The 12500-nt window shown below is 44.5% G+C and overlaps 1 protein-coding gene across 2 annotated transcripts in view; it reads right to left on the bottom strand.

Annotated features, from left to right (window-relative positions):
• The window catches only part of sgsm1a (small G protein signaling modulator 1a), a 44750-nt gene that overhangs the window by 6216 nt on the left and 26034 nt on the right, over window positions 1–12500 (bottom strand). The window contains exons 5-24 of one of the 2 annotated variants that reach the window (XM_070546483.1): window positions 12120–12272; window positions 11961–12028; window positions 11727–11872; window positions 11262–11399; window positions 10528–10652; window positions 9955–10022; window positions 9719–9882; window positions 9233–9368; window positions 8456–8582; window positions 8026–8090; window positions 7783–7928; window positions 5213–5341; window positions 4961–5143; window positions 4559–4630; window positions 3297–4385; window positions 3038–3162; window positions 1539–1621; window positions 1313–1422; window positions 1131–1227; window positions 465–632 (exon numbers count right to left, since the gene is read on the bottom strand). In XM_070546483.1, coding sequence (XP_070402584.1) covers window positions 465–632; window positions 1131–1227; window positions 1313–1422; window positions 1539–1621; window positions 3038–3162; window positions 3297–4385; window positions 4559–4630; window positions 4961–5143; window positions 5213–5341; window positions 7783–7928; window positions 8026–8090; window positions 8456–8582; window positions 9233–9368; window positions 9719–9882; window positions 9955–10022; window positions 10528–10652; window positions 11262–11399; window positions 11727–11872; window positions 11961–12028; window positions 12120–12272 — 3392 coding nt within the window. The remainder of the gene's footprint in view (window positions 1–464; window positions 633–1130; window positions 1228–1312; window positions 1423–1538; window positions 1622–3037; window positions 3163–3296; window positions 4386–4558; window positions 4631–4960; window positions 5144–5212; window positions 5342–7782; window positions 7929–8025; window positions 8091–8455; window positions 8583–9232; window positions 9369–9718; window positions 9883–9954; window positions 10023–10527; window positions 10653–11261; window positions 11400–11726; window positions 11873–11960; window positions 12029–12119; window positions 12273–12500) is intronic. The other variant, XM_070546484.1, reaches the window with a different exon arrangement.

Raw genomic sequence — 12500 nt, 5'->3', positions numbered from 1 at the left:
AAGATAAAAATGGAACCCCAAGATTAAGACATTTTACAGTCAAAGAGTATCACCAGCATTTGATCAGTCTCTCCATCCCTCATAATTTATTTTTTGTTTTATATAATTAAAGTATAAAGGAAGAGAGAAAATTTCACAGAGGTAAATTTGATCACCAGAAAGACTAATAACGATTCTCCAGCAGTTTAGTTGGATTTCATTTTTGGTTGAAAAAACATTATTTAGCTAATCAAATTAATTATTATCTGAAATTATAAACCTAAATGTGAAATTTTTGACCTTTAAATGCGGCTGACTGCTCAAGGCCATTCTAGAAGTGATGGTTTAGTGGCGGTTCTAGTGTTAAAAGCATGTTATTGATGTTTTTACGGCATAATTAAACCTATTTTTTGCATTTCTTGCAAAAGTATCCTAATGGTTTAATACGGATTCCTCCTCCGTGTTGCACACGTGATGTGTTTTACCGTTGAAGAACTTAATGATGTCTGTGAAGTCCATGTTGTTCTCCAGGATGATGTCCCTGTACAGCTCCACCAGCGCCAGAGCGATGAAGAGGACGAAGTGACCGGAGGAGACGTGCTTGGCTGCCCAGATGGTTTCCCAGACTGCAAACACATCATCATACACCAGCTCTGCAATGCAAAGCACAAAGGAATCAAAAGCTCGTCGTGACTTTACTTAAGAGTTTCTTTAGAAGTTAGGAAAACTGTCTGTTCATGGTTATTCATCCTGCTTAGGTGCTTCAATTGGCTTTTCCGATTTTAAAGGGGTCTTTAGCTTTTAACTTTCAGTGCTTTCCTTTAGGAATTTGGGGCAGGAGGAACGTCTGAGAATTTCAGTGCGGAAAGATGAGAGGAACAAGACGTGTGATGACGCAGTAGATGTTTTGAGCTTCCACAGATAAAGTTGGAGAGCGACGCTCTGTGATCTCTCAAAGGAAACTTCAGTAAAAAGCATCAAGTATTTTCCCTGTTCTGCACAGTTTTCTAAAACGATGAACCGAAATCCTTTTCAAGCTGTGTTTCCAAGTGCTTTGACAGTTTCCTCACAAGCAGAAGAGCAGAAAAAAAAGCAAATCTTCTCTTTTCTTTTAATTAGGATGAACTCTGTGGATCTTCCTCCCCCTGTACCTCGTTTGAAGTCTAGGAGAAACCAACGGTAGCAGAAGTAGAAGTGGGTGTAGTCTCCATTCTGGTGCATTAGCTCGAACAGCTCAGAGTCCAGAATCTACAACCAAAGGAGATCAGAACAAACAGCCTGTAAGGGATGAACAAATTCAATTTTCACTACAGTAGGAGAGAAATGGGATCACCTGGATGAGAGAGCGCATGTTTGCAAAGTGAGTGTCCATTGCCCCCCCGTGTGGAAAGTTCTGATTCATTCTCTTCATCAGTTTGCTGAAGCAGCTGAAAGCTTTGGCCTCTGAAAGGACAAAGACAGAAGCTGGAGTGAGAAAACGAGGGAGCGAGCGAAGGCTTCATCAATAACTGTAAAAATAAACAATATCAGAAAACCTGAGAATCAATGTGGTGACTCACCATCATCCAGGATGACTAGAAGTGGAGCCAGCAGGTCACACATGCCCTGCACGTATCCGATGTCGAGATGCCTCCAGATGTAACTAAAAATACAACCAAACAAGCTGAACCCAACCCCTCTACCTGAGTCACCGCATTCCTCCATCCAACACTTTATTATGTATGATGCATTCATGGTCCAGGATATAATTTGTGGAAGTGGGAATCGAACACTTTGAGCTGCTGATGAACTGTGGAGCAGTTAGATGTAAAAAAAAAAAAAAAAAAAAAAAAAACCTCAAATTACAAAATCAAATCGCCGAGGATCTGACCGCCAAGGTGCCTGCCTTCGGCTACCACCTTGTTCCTCATAGTAAAAGGACTACAGTGGCCACTGTTTGAGTGTGAGAGTCTTTTGTGGTTAAGTTGCTGTATTATTATGTAGAAGGTGAAAGCCTCTTTAGGTTTTGGAAATAACCCTGAGTCTTTTAGTTAATCCATCCCACATCTTTCTTTCTTTTGTACCATCCTGTTGGACACTTAGGTCTGATGGGTTTTCTTTTGTTGCTGCCAGTTAAAAGAACTGAGCCGAACATTGGACTCTCTGGAAGCAGAGTTTCATGGGCTGTGTTAGTTTTATTGCTGTTAGGATTTCCAGCCCTTGGTTTTGTGTTATCTTCTAATGTTTTAATAAATTTGTTTTCTTTACACAAGTTCCTTCTCGTCTCCCTGGTTTCCCCTCCCTGAAGAAGGTAAAGCGTAACACACCTGACACACAATGCAGCCAACCGATTTGGCTCCTCCCACGAGTGGTGAGCTCATGGGAAGGGGGACCCATGCCTCTCCTTGGGGCTGCGCCCAGCAGGGCTCCATGCGTAAAAGCCTGGCCACCAGACGCTTGCCAGCATGCCCCAACTCCAGGCCTGGCTCCAGAAGGGGGCCTCGGTGACCGGGCGAGGGAACACGGTTTCCATTTATATTTTTCCTCATAAAAGGTCTGTGGGCTGCACTTTATCTGACCTCTCACCTAGGACCCGTTTGCCATGGGTGACCCTACCAGAGGCATAAAGCATCAAACAACTTCGCTCCTAGGAACATTGGGACACTCAAACCCCTCCACCACGGTAAGGTGGCAGCCCAGGGATGGGCGGTGGTTTTTAATCGGAAAAGGGTGGAATGCCTTCTCCAGGCCAGGGATGAGGTCCTGCTCCAAGTGGAGGAGTTTAACTATCTAGTTCTATCTATTCTATCTGTTCACAGGTGAGGGGAAGATGGATCGGAAGATTGAAAATGGATGGAAGGAAATACAACTATAATTATTGTGTTCATTTATAATCATATTGTTCATTTAGGTTATTTTCATGGAGTTTTATACATAACTGCCCATCTTCATTGGAAACTTCATATCCTGACTTTCTATTTTGTTCATTTGTGAATAAAATTAGAAGTATTATTTAGACAATAATGAACATATATCTTCTCGTTCTGTCCCGTAGTGCCTGCAGGTGTCGGCGTTTTACCTGCACATAACGTTTCGCAGCTTCCCCAGGTTGGCCGTGGTGAAGTACCAGTAATTTCTGTCACAGCGCTGGACGTCCTTTTCGATGCGATGCAGGTTTAGAGTGTATAAATCCAGTAGGTCTTGCTGAAACAAATGAAATCATGATAATGAATACAAATATTGTGTTATATTTTAGGGTTTTCTCATGCCTGATGTGGAAAAAAAAGCCCCCATTTTATAAATGAATGAATGTCATTGATTAAAAACGGTGCACATACAGTGTAAGGGCTTCCAGCTGAGTCCTGAGAGCTCATGTCGCTCTTCATGCTGTCATCAAACGGGGGGTAAAGGCTCTCCATCTCCGGCTCTGAGAGAATGGACTCGGTTCCCTCTGGACTGAACTTCTCCTCCTGCTTCAGCCGTGAATCCACAGGAAAGGGGGGAGTCTCACAATGTCCCTTCCTGCTCCAAGGCGCCATGGAGACTTTAGCTTTGGGGATTTCCTCCATCTCTATGGCTGACGGAGACTCGTCTGAATCAGTCATGGCTTGAGTCTCACAGCGGGCTCCTCTGGTGTCTGCAGACAAAGCCAGGTTCTTTCCCACCTCGGCAGCTTTGAAATGTTCCTGTGAAACTTCTGTACTCGTCTTTGATTTGTCCACTTCCTTCATCTTTTTCACATTCTTCTCCTCAGGCCCAGGATCTACGTCCACATTCACCACCACCTTTTTTGGAGGACTTTGTTTAATGTGCTCTCCTTTGGGCGGTGCAGCAGCTGCTGGAGCTGTTCTAGTTTCTTTTCCTGATCCAGACTCTGGAGTTTTAACTTGTTTCATGTTCTTCTGAACCGTTGTCTCTGACTCAACATTTTCCTGTGCTCCAGGCAGCAAATGTGTCTCTCCTTTATCTGATTTGTCAAAAATCGTCTCAGTTTTAGTTTTTTCCACCATCTTGACCTCACCACATGCTTTCTCTTCCTCTCCTTTGCCCTTCTCTTCACTCATCACCCGGCTCTCTGTTGTCGGCGCGTCACCTTCTCCCTCTGCGGGTTTGGCTGAGCTCTGCGATGCATGAGACGCAGCTGTGCATCTCTGGCTTGCATCATGTGCAGAGCTGTCCTCTGTGCTGAAGGAGCCATCTGACAGGCCGGAGGTGATGGAGAAGTTTCGTGACGAAGGATGCCCTGAGTCGGGTGAGTTCGTTTCATTCTGTAGTGCTCCGTTGGGCATCTTCGGCACCTGTTTGGCTTCTTCGCTCTTGGACTCCATTTCTATCTGCTCCACCTCTTCCACGGACTCAAACACCTGAAAGAACAAGCCAAAGGGAAGCCAGCTACTCCAGGGGAAGGGATGGGAAGATGAGACAAACTAGCAGGAAGGAGATTGCAGCGGTGAGAGAGAATTGGTTCAAAATGTCAAGATCACATGCAATAATGACAAAGAAAGTCATCATTATTAGCATTTTAATTGAGGTAATTAAGTTTTCTGGAAGAATTAATTGAGGAACAAAGTTTTAATGGGTGTAAAAGTGTTTTTGATACCTGCGTGCTGCTGCTGGAGTCGCTCTGCAGGCGAGGAAGACTCTGCCTATCAGAGCTCTGAGAGGAGTGGGACTGCAGAAGTTGAGTCAACCAAAACAGAAAAAAAAACATGCATTTTTTTTTAATTCATGTAATATTAGAAGGTATTAAAATAACCTGATATAAAAAACTCTGGAGCTAATCCTGATTTATCTGCAAGCACAAAGATAATGTGATGATGTCATTTGGTGTGTGTATTCCTAATCCCCAGGAAGAGCTCCATTACATATTTTAATCCTTCCACCATCATTCACCTTTTAATGATTAAACACCTACTATTATCTTGCATATTAAATATTCAGCTCACAGAGCCAGGCTACGGCATGAGTAAACAGAGCTGCTCCTCCTTTTGGATGCTTTTACCTCGTTGCTCACAGTGGAGTCGTGATGGGTCATCCTCTGACTGGAGCTGTCCATGCTCGCCCCAGAAGAACACTTGGCCAACGCCGCAGCGTGCTGCTCCTTCTCTCGCTGGCGAACAATCTCCTCACAACCCAGCCACTCATCCATCGTCTGCTGGTAGTAGGCCTGGACTTCGTCATCCACCTGTGGTCGGAAGTCATGGATTAGTGAGTCAGAAGGAGAAGCAAAGCTCATCGCTGTGAAACCACAAACCTCCTTTCTCTCAGCCTCAGATGTCCCGAACTGGTAATGACCCAGCAGGAAGGGCCACACCTCCTTACGCAGCAACGGGTCCACGCCACCGAAGTAGACCAAACGGAGAAGCTCCTGTTCCTTGCAGGTCTAATAAATAAAACGTGCATTCTTTAATCAGTCTCACTGCTCTGCTTAATGTGACAGTTATCTTCCACGCACCGACAAAACAACCGCAGCAGTGGTCAAAGTGATTTCTCAACTTAACGACATCTTAATGTTTCAAATAAATGTTCAGATCTCCAGTCCAACTCCGACTAGCCCTGAATAACGTAATTAACATCCTACTAAATTGTGGGCGTAAACGTCGTTAGAAATTCACAGAGCTCATTAGTCCCACTTCATGCACACTGAGCTGCACGATTAGAGGAGGATGAGTGTGGAGTCGACAGAAGACAGATGGAGCGAAACAGAGATGCTGGGTGGGGACGCATGCAGTGGAGGCTCGTCTATAGGGGTCGCTGCCCTTTCTGACGTGAAGGAAGAAAACAAGTCCAAAGGGTAAAACAATCTACAATATAAATTCACGTATTTACTAAATGTGTTAGTTTTGCTTGATTCTGTGTCCCTACATGACTTTTGAATTATTTACTCATCATTTTCAACAACTGTCTCTCAAAAAATAGTAAATTTCCTCCAACAGACTCACTAAAACTCACACCTGGGGCGCTGGGTAAAGTGCCCCCAAACTGCGGCAGCCAATCATATTTGGTTGCTAGGGAGAAGTGGAGATTTTTATGCAAACCGGCGTCACGGACTTTAATGTCTCTGGGGCACTGGCCGACAGCACCCCAACTACTGAAGACAGCTAGCTATCGTTAGTCTCTTATATTATATAACTGAATAAAGAATGCTTATTCGTGCATGCTATATAATGAAACCACCATTTATTTACTCACCATGATTTGACAACTAAAGCTTCACATATATATTAAAATGCCTTTGACGTATTTTTATTAAAGCTGCTAATATGGTCACACTTTAAGGTTAAAGTAAAATGCATGTTCAAAAGCTGCATGAGAAGTTACACTCTTGAACTCAGCAGCAAGGACCAGTAGAGCATTACATGAGTTAATGGTGGCCCAGGTCAAAGTGCACAAAGAGATAGGGCACCAGACCCCAGAAGGGACTGGGAGACCCTGATTAGGGCTTAGAAATAGTCAGGGTTTAACTTTAAAAAATTGTTTTCATTGTCTTTTATTATTCACCTAGGAACGCGTACTCAACACTAACATGCTAGAAGGTGCTGAACTCTCACTCCCTCATTCACACACACTCACTACTGATTTATAAACATTGAGCTGAAATCATACCTGTTGCTGTTGCAGTGAAATGTATTGGTTTTAATGTTCTAAACTGGAAATCTACTTCAACCTCTATATTGTGTCACCTCTACTTCCCACTAGAAGCATCAGCGGAGCAGCGGAACGATTTACTTGCAGCACGCCAGTACACACAGAGAGACCTTCAGACTTCCTCTGTCGTTCACCTCGCTGGACTTGGAATATCACAAAATCCCTCAAAATTATCCGCCATTAAACCAAAAAGAAGGAAATCACATTTGATATTGCTGTTTGATGTCATACATAGTGCTGTTCCTCTCCACTGCCAGGATTAAAGCCATGAAAAACACACAGCTGTACTTCTGGAACAATGCTAGTAGTAGACAAGCCGTTAGATCACTTGTATTGACATCTACATAGATATGAAATGTATTTTTTTAATTACCAGGGCTTTTACATTGAAACTGCACGTGATTTCCTGTCTAGCCCTATATTACCTGGGGAAATTGTTGTGTCCCAGAAGTGGCTCGCAGAAAGCATATAACCTGATCTGATCGTCAGCGGCGAGGCGAGCCGCATCTGGGACGCGCCTGAAAACATAATGGCTACTCATTTGAAGCAGTGATGTTCTGCTTCCATTTTGATGCCTTCAGTGTGAAGTGGGCGTTAGTGTCACCTACTGGTGGAACCAAGTATTGCGCTTTGAGGTGAGCAGATGATGAATGACCCACACTTGTATAGTGCCTTTCAGAGTCAGGGGACTCCAAAGCGCTTTACACCACAGTGAGCCATTCATCCATTCACACACACACTGGTGGGATGAGCTATACTGTAGCCACAGCTGCCCGGGGGCACACTGAAAGATAATTGGCTGAGACACAGAGACTGAAACTCAAGCTGGAAAACAAACTAATAACCAAAATAAAATGTGAATAAGAACAAAACTTCAGTTACTGTGTATTTATTTGAGTAATATTATTGCCTAATAGTATATTATTTATTATCAATTTGATAATTGACTTCATTTGTAAAATTACTTATGAATTAATGCTTTGAATTATCATCATTCTCCTGTTCAGTTGACGACCTACAATGGCCTAAGAAGGGACATCTTTTCACACTTAGCCCCACCGAGAATTTTTTCCACCAGCCACCATTGGACACGTGTGTGAAGAGTGTGTGTGTTGACGGACATCACTCGGCTAAGGGAAGTTTGTTTCGCAGCTTGGTGACAGCCGCATAACTTACAGTGCTGTCCTGGAGGAACGTCTGCCACACGTCTTCGCTGAGCCCTTGGGTGGCGTCGCAGGGCACGTCGGGCGCCACGATGGTGTGGTTGACGAGAGCGGAGAGGTGCGTACGCACGGTGGACAGGTGACGACAATACGCCAGCCCTGATTGAAAGAAAAGCTAATTACTTAACATCTCTGAAAGTTATTTATCCATCAGTGCAGCATGTTTTAATAGTAAACAGAGTTTTAATATGCGTACATCCGTAAAACGCCCTGGAGATGATCTGATATTTCATGTTGTCACACAGCAGCTTCAGGGGAGCCCTGCAGAAACAGGAAACATATTAACCACTCAGCTCTTTTAGTTGAGACATTATCATTAATCTGTCATTAAGCTCATGCATGTCACTTTCCATGTTTTCCAGAATGAATTATACTATCTCTGATGTTGAAGCTTATTACGAGGTTGAGGATGACCTTTCGTGAAATGATAAACTGCCACACGGAGCAAAATGGCCTAGCAGTTTGTCTTCTTTTCCCTGCCACGCTTATCAGCTAATTCCCTCAACACGCTCTCTTCCCAGAGACTTAAATGTCACATAATCGTCGCGTAGGTGGCTACTCCTTTCTTCTCATGTTCGCTTGCCTTTGCACCGCCACATCTAATACGACTCGGCGTAGCGTCTCACCTCTCGTGGTTGCACCCCTTGTGCGTGGTCCCATCAGAGCAAGTCCCCTGAGAGCAGGAGGAGCACAAAGACTTCCTGAGAGACGGGTGCCACATCACCGCTCCTTGATCTAGATCTGGAGGAGTCACTGTTTCCATAAAAAAAAAAAAAACATCTTAATTATCACTTCAAAGTGCCGCGCTGCTCAGGCTTTCAGTGAAACAATTAGATGATCCGAATGCAGATGCAAACACTTTTGCAGCACCTGAATCGTGACCTGCTTAAAGCCCTTCAAAGTAAAGTTTGTCTCTGTTGGCACAAAGAACAACTAAATCATTATGTTATTCAGGAGAGACAACGCATTGTAGCTGGTGGATTATTAGGAAAAAAGAAACAGCCCGTTTTAGTCGAGAAGCCAGATTTGATCAATCAGATGTTAAAAGGTCACAGGAGTCAGAAAAGGTTTGACACAAGGTGGCTTTAATAATGCCGCACATCAATAAACATTGCCAGGGGTGGAGGTCAGAGCAGTAGGATATTAAAATTGGGGAAATAAAGCAAAGCAGGCTGACAGATGGGCTGAGGAGGAGAGGTGTGACAGTGTTAAAGCGGCTTCCTGTGAGTGACGACGATTCTTCATGACAGCTCCGGGACCTCCTGGGTTCAAACCGGGTGTCTGCTTTGGAGGCGGACTGTTCCATCAGTTTCAGGGAGACAGAGGGGGTATTCTACAGACACCGTAATAAAAAACAACAACATTTAAATAAATATTCACTAATCCGAGCGAAGGAAACCCACCAAATTCTGACTGGCTGTTAGGAAAAATAATGCGGAAGACATAGTCTGTAGCCTCGTCCTCCTCCTTGTCTGATACGGAGTCCGAGGATCCAGATCCCACAGGCACCCTCTTCTTCAGTTTAGGAAACACCTTTCCCTGAAAGTAGCATAAAAGTGTTCGGCTATTAGAGTCCAGTGAGTCATCCGTGTGTGGGACGATGAGTGTTAGCTTGAGTAGGTCCATTAATGGAGTCTGAACACATGTGGCTGGGTTTTATTATTCAATTTAGCTCACAAAAGCAGCCAGTCAGGTGAGCAGATCCTTATTGTGAGGCCGCTCTGAGGGAGCACTAAACATCATCAGTATCGCCGAACACCAAACCGAAATGAGGCAATCGATCGGATTTCAAATCCAAATGGCTTTTTTATTGATTCCTCAGTTTGATTAACTTAATTTAACGTTTTAGTAATGTTTCCTGGAGGAATGCCAATTGTATGTTCTCTGACCTTTCCCCTCTGGGACCAGAGCGGAGGGTCCAGCTGACCGTGAGGGAGCAGGCCGTTCTCCAGGCAGGACAGGAACTGGAGCAGATGGCCTCCTCTGGGGAAGCGGATTGGAGGTCTCTGGATCCCATCCTGACTGACCAACACCACCGTCCCCCCGCTGTCCACTACAGTGCACAGATGCAGAAGAACTTACACACTGGCCTTAAAATTTAAGATTAAGGTAACGAGGTTTTTACCTTGCTGATGACAATGCAAATAAACTATTTCCTCCAAGGGGATGGTCATGGCGTAGTCCCAGTATACGCTGGAAAATAAGCTTAATCAGTTGCAACTAAAGCCTTTGCATGAGAGAACAAACTCATTAGGAATGTTTATGAGCGAGAATTGAGTGAAAATATTAAGAGACCACCCTTGTATGTCGATATTCATAAGGAGTAGTCAGCAGCATGCATATGAGCAAACAGGCGGTAATCTAATGCTTCAATCGATCATTTTTGTAAGAGAAACCATGCGTGGCTGCAAAACATGACATGGTTTTGGTGGTTTGAGAAGATGTCTCACAGCGTTTCAATCAATAATCCATCTGCTGGCTGCTGGAGAGCTGAAAATAGGCCTTGCCAGATCAGACCAGCAGTTATTCAACGCTCTGGGCCTCGGAGCGACAGACTAACTCACTGCATTATTCAGTAACACCCGGGTGCTAGAAAACAGCAGAGCATCAGGAAAGAGAGATGCAGCCGAGGCACATGTTCTTTCTGAGAGGAGGATCCCAGATGACAGCAGAGGGAAGAGGTTCGTTGGTACGTTACCTGCGTTCATAGTCCAAGTCTCCAACAGAGCCGTTCATGAGCTGATTAGGAGTCCACTTCAGCGTCATGATGTCAGACGTCTGGTGCAGAGAGAGGTAACCTGGGATAGCCTCCATGTCGTCCCTCTGAAACATCAGGAGAAGAGTTTAACATCAGATTGCATTCATTTGTTTTTTGTTTTCTAACGAATGTGCAAAGAAGTGACTTGTGCGTCGTTCTCTGTGAACAAAAGCTCTGGCACTCCTGTTTCAGGAAGTAGATGTTAGCCGAAGGTGAGGGGGCAAAAAATGGTAAGATTTGGAGTCTTAGTCATGATATTGGGATATCTCACCCATGATTGGCTAACAGCAGCGTGACTCTACCACTGACTGTTTGCTTTGCAACACTGATGTCATATCTCCACAAAGAACTGAAGGAGCTCTGCCATGTTTTGGAGTTGCTAATGCTAACAGTTAGCTTCTACTTGAGACATGCTCTTTTCTCTCCTGGTCGCCAAATCAACAACAGCCTTCCCCATCACAAGTCAAGATGGCTGAGTCTATGATGCTAATTTTCAGTATGACATAGATCTGAGTCTATTGCAGCTAATGCAGGAAATAGTGGTAGAACACTATTTTCACCTTCAGCCTGCATGTAAAACTCAAAGTGACCATTCACATTTAAAAAATAACAACTAAAAAACCGTTTCTCAGTGAACTTGCTCTTTAAGCGCTGGCGCGAGTTGGGAGAGTTACCGGCTGCACGAGCACGTTGTTTTTGCCGAACAGCAGCGTGGCCCTGTTGTTCTGATGCAGCGACTCCACATATTCACGAGCTGACGGAGACGGCGACGGTCGCTCATCCATGCTGCTGCTGGAGTGTCGCTTCTGGATCTGCAACACCACAGAAAACAAACATCGGATCAGAAAACACACCGATGACTAACACTTACTTGTTCGTGTGCACCGGTGCAGCTGCTGTCAAATACCAGCGTTGTTTTACTGACACACACACACACACACACACACACACTCACTCCCACAAGAACACGCAGCCACGGTGGTGTGTGAGGCAGGCCGAGTTGACCCGGTTCACTGACAGCATCACAAGGTCTTAGATACACTCTGTTTCTCCTGCCGTCACACTCTGTGCTTTTCTTAATGCTTCCCAAAAGTGAATTTCTGTTAGGTGTGTGCGTCAGCCTGAGATGTCACACTCACACACAACGCAGGTCTCTTCGTAGGAGAGTCCTGCCTGCAGACGCCACTATGGATCCGATGTCTCTGAACCAGCTCATCAGCTGATGGGTCTGTCCAGAAGTGATCGGCTGTCTTCATCTTTGTGTACTCCAAAGCACAAGGTCCGACTGTCACACAGGCCGCAGCAGCAGAGTCAGTTTATGTTACAACGGTACAAAAATGGATTTGATAAATGATACCGAGCATCAGTCTCACCTAACAACGATGCAAGGATGGGTCCATCTACTGGGTCCATAAGGATTGCCTCTTTCTCATAATATTTACTGGAGAAAAGTGTGAACAGATGAGTTCAGTTGAGCCATAAAGAAGCCTTGCAACACAGGTGTGGATGATGTTGTTGTCCTTCAAACACACCTGCTGTTCTCCACCAGGTAGAGGACGATCTTGTCCAGCACTTTTTCAAACAAAGCCGTCCTAATCCACAGGTTCTTGTTTCCCGGTGGGTTGAGGCTGGGCAGTCGGGGCAACTTCCGAAGACTGTCTTGACTTTGTAAGCTTTGACTTCGTCTGGAGAAGACAAGCAGGTTCAGTTGCAACAAAAAAAAGACAAACGGATCAGCATTAGACTCTCAGGATTGATGAATAAAAAAGTTATAAACATTCATTAATTATAAACTGATAAAAGAGAAGGAGAAAAAAAGAAACAGCCCTTCAGACAGACAGCCGCTGTTTCCAGGATAATGAAACAGGCTTTGATGAAACGCTTTGAGGTTTTCTGTGATGTCTGCGGCTCTC

This window comes from Nothobranchius furzeri, chromosome 17 (genome assembly GCF_043380555.1).
Source record: "Nothobranchius furzeri strain GRZ-AD chromosome 17, NfurGRZ-RIMD1, whole genome shotgun sequence".
Taxonomy (NCBI): Eukaryota; Metazoa; Chordata; class Actinopteri; order Cyprinodontiformes; family Nothobranchiidae; genus Nothobranchius; species Nothobranchius furzeri.
Note: the sequence above shows the minus strand (reverse complement) of the source record. Positions and strands in the feature narration are given on the sequence as shown.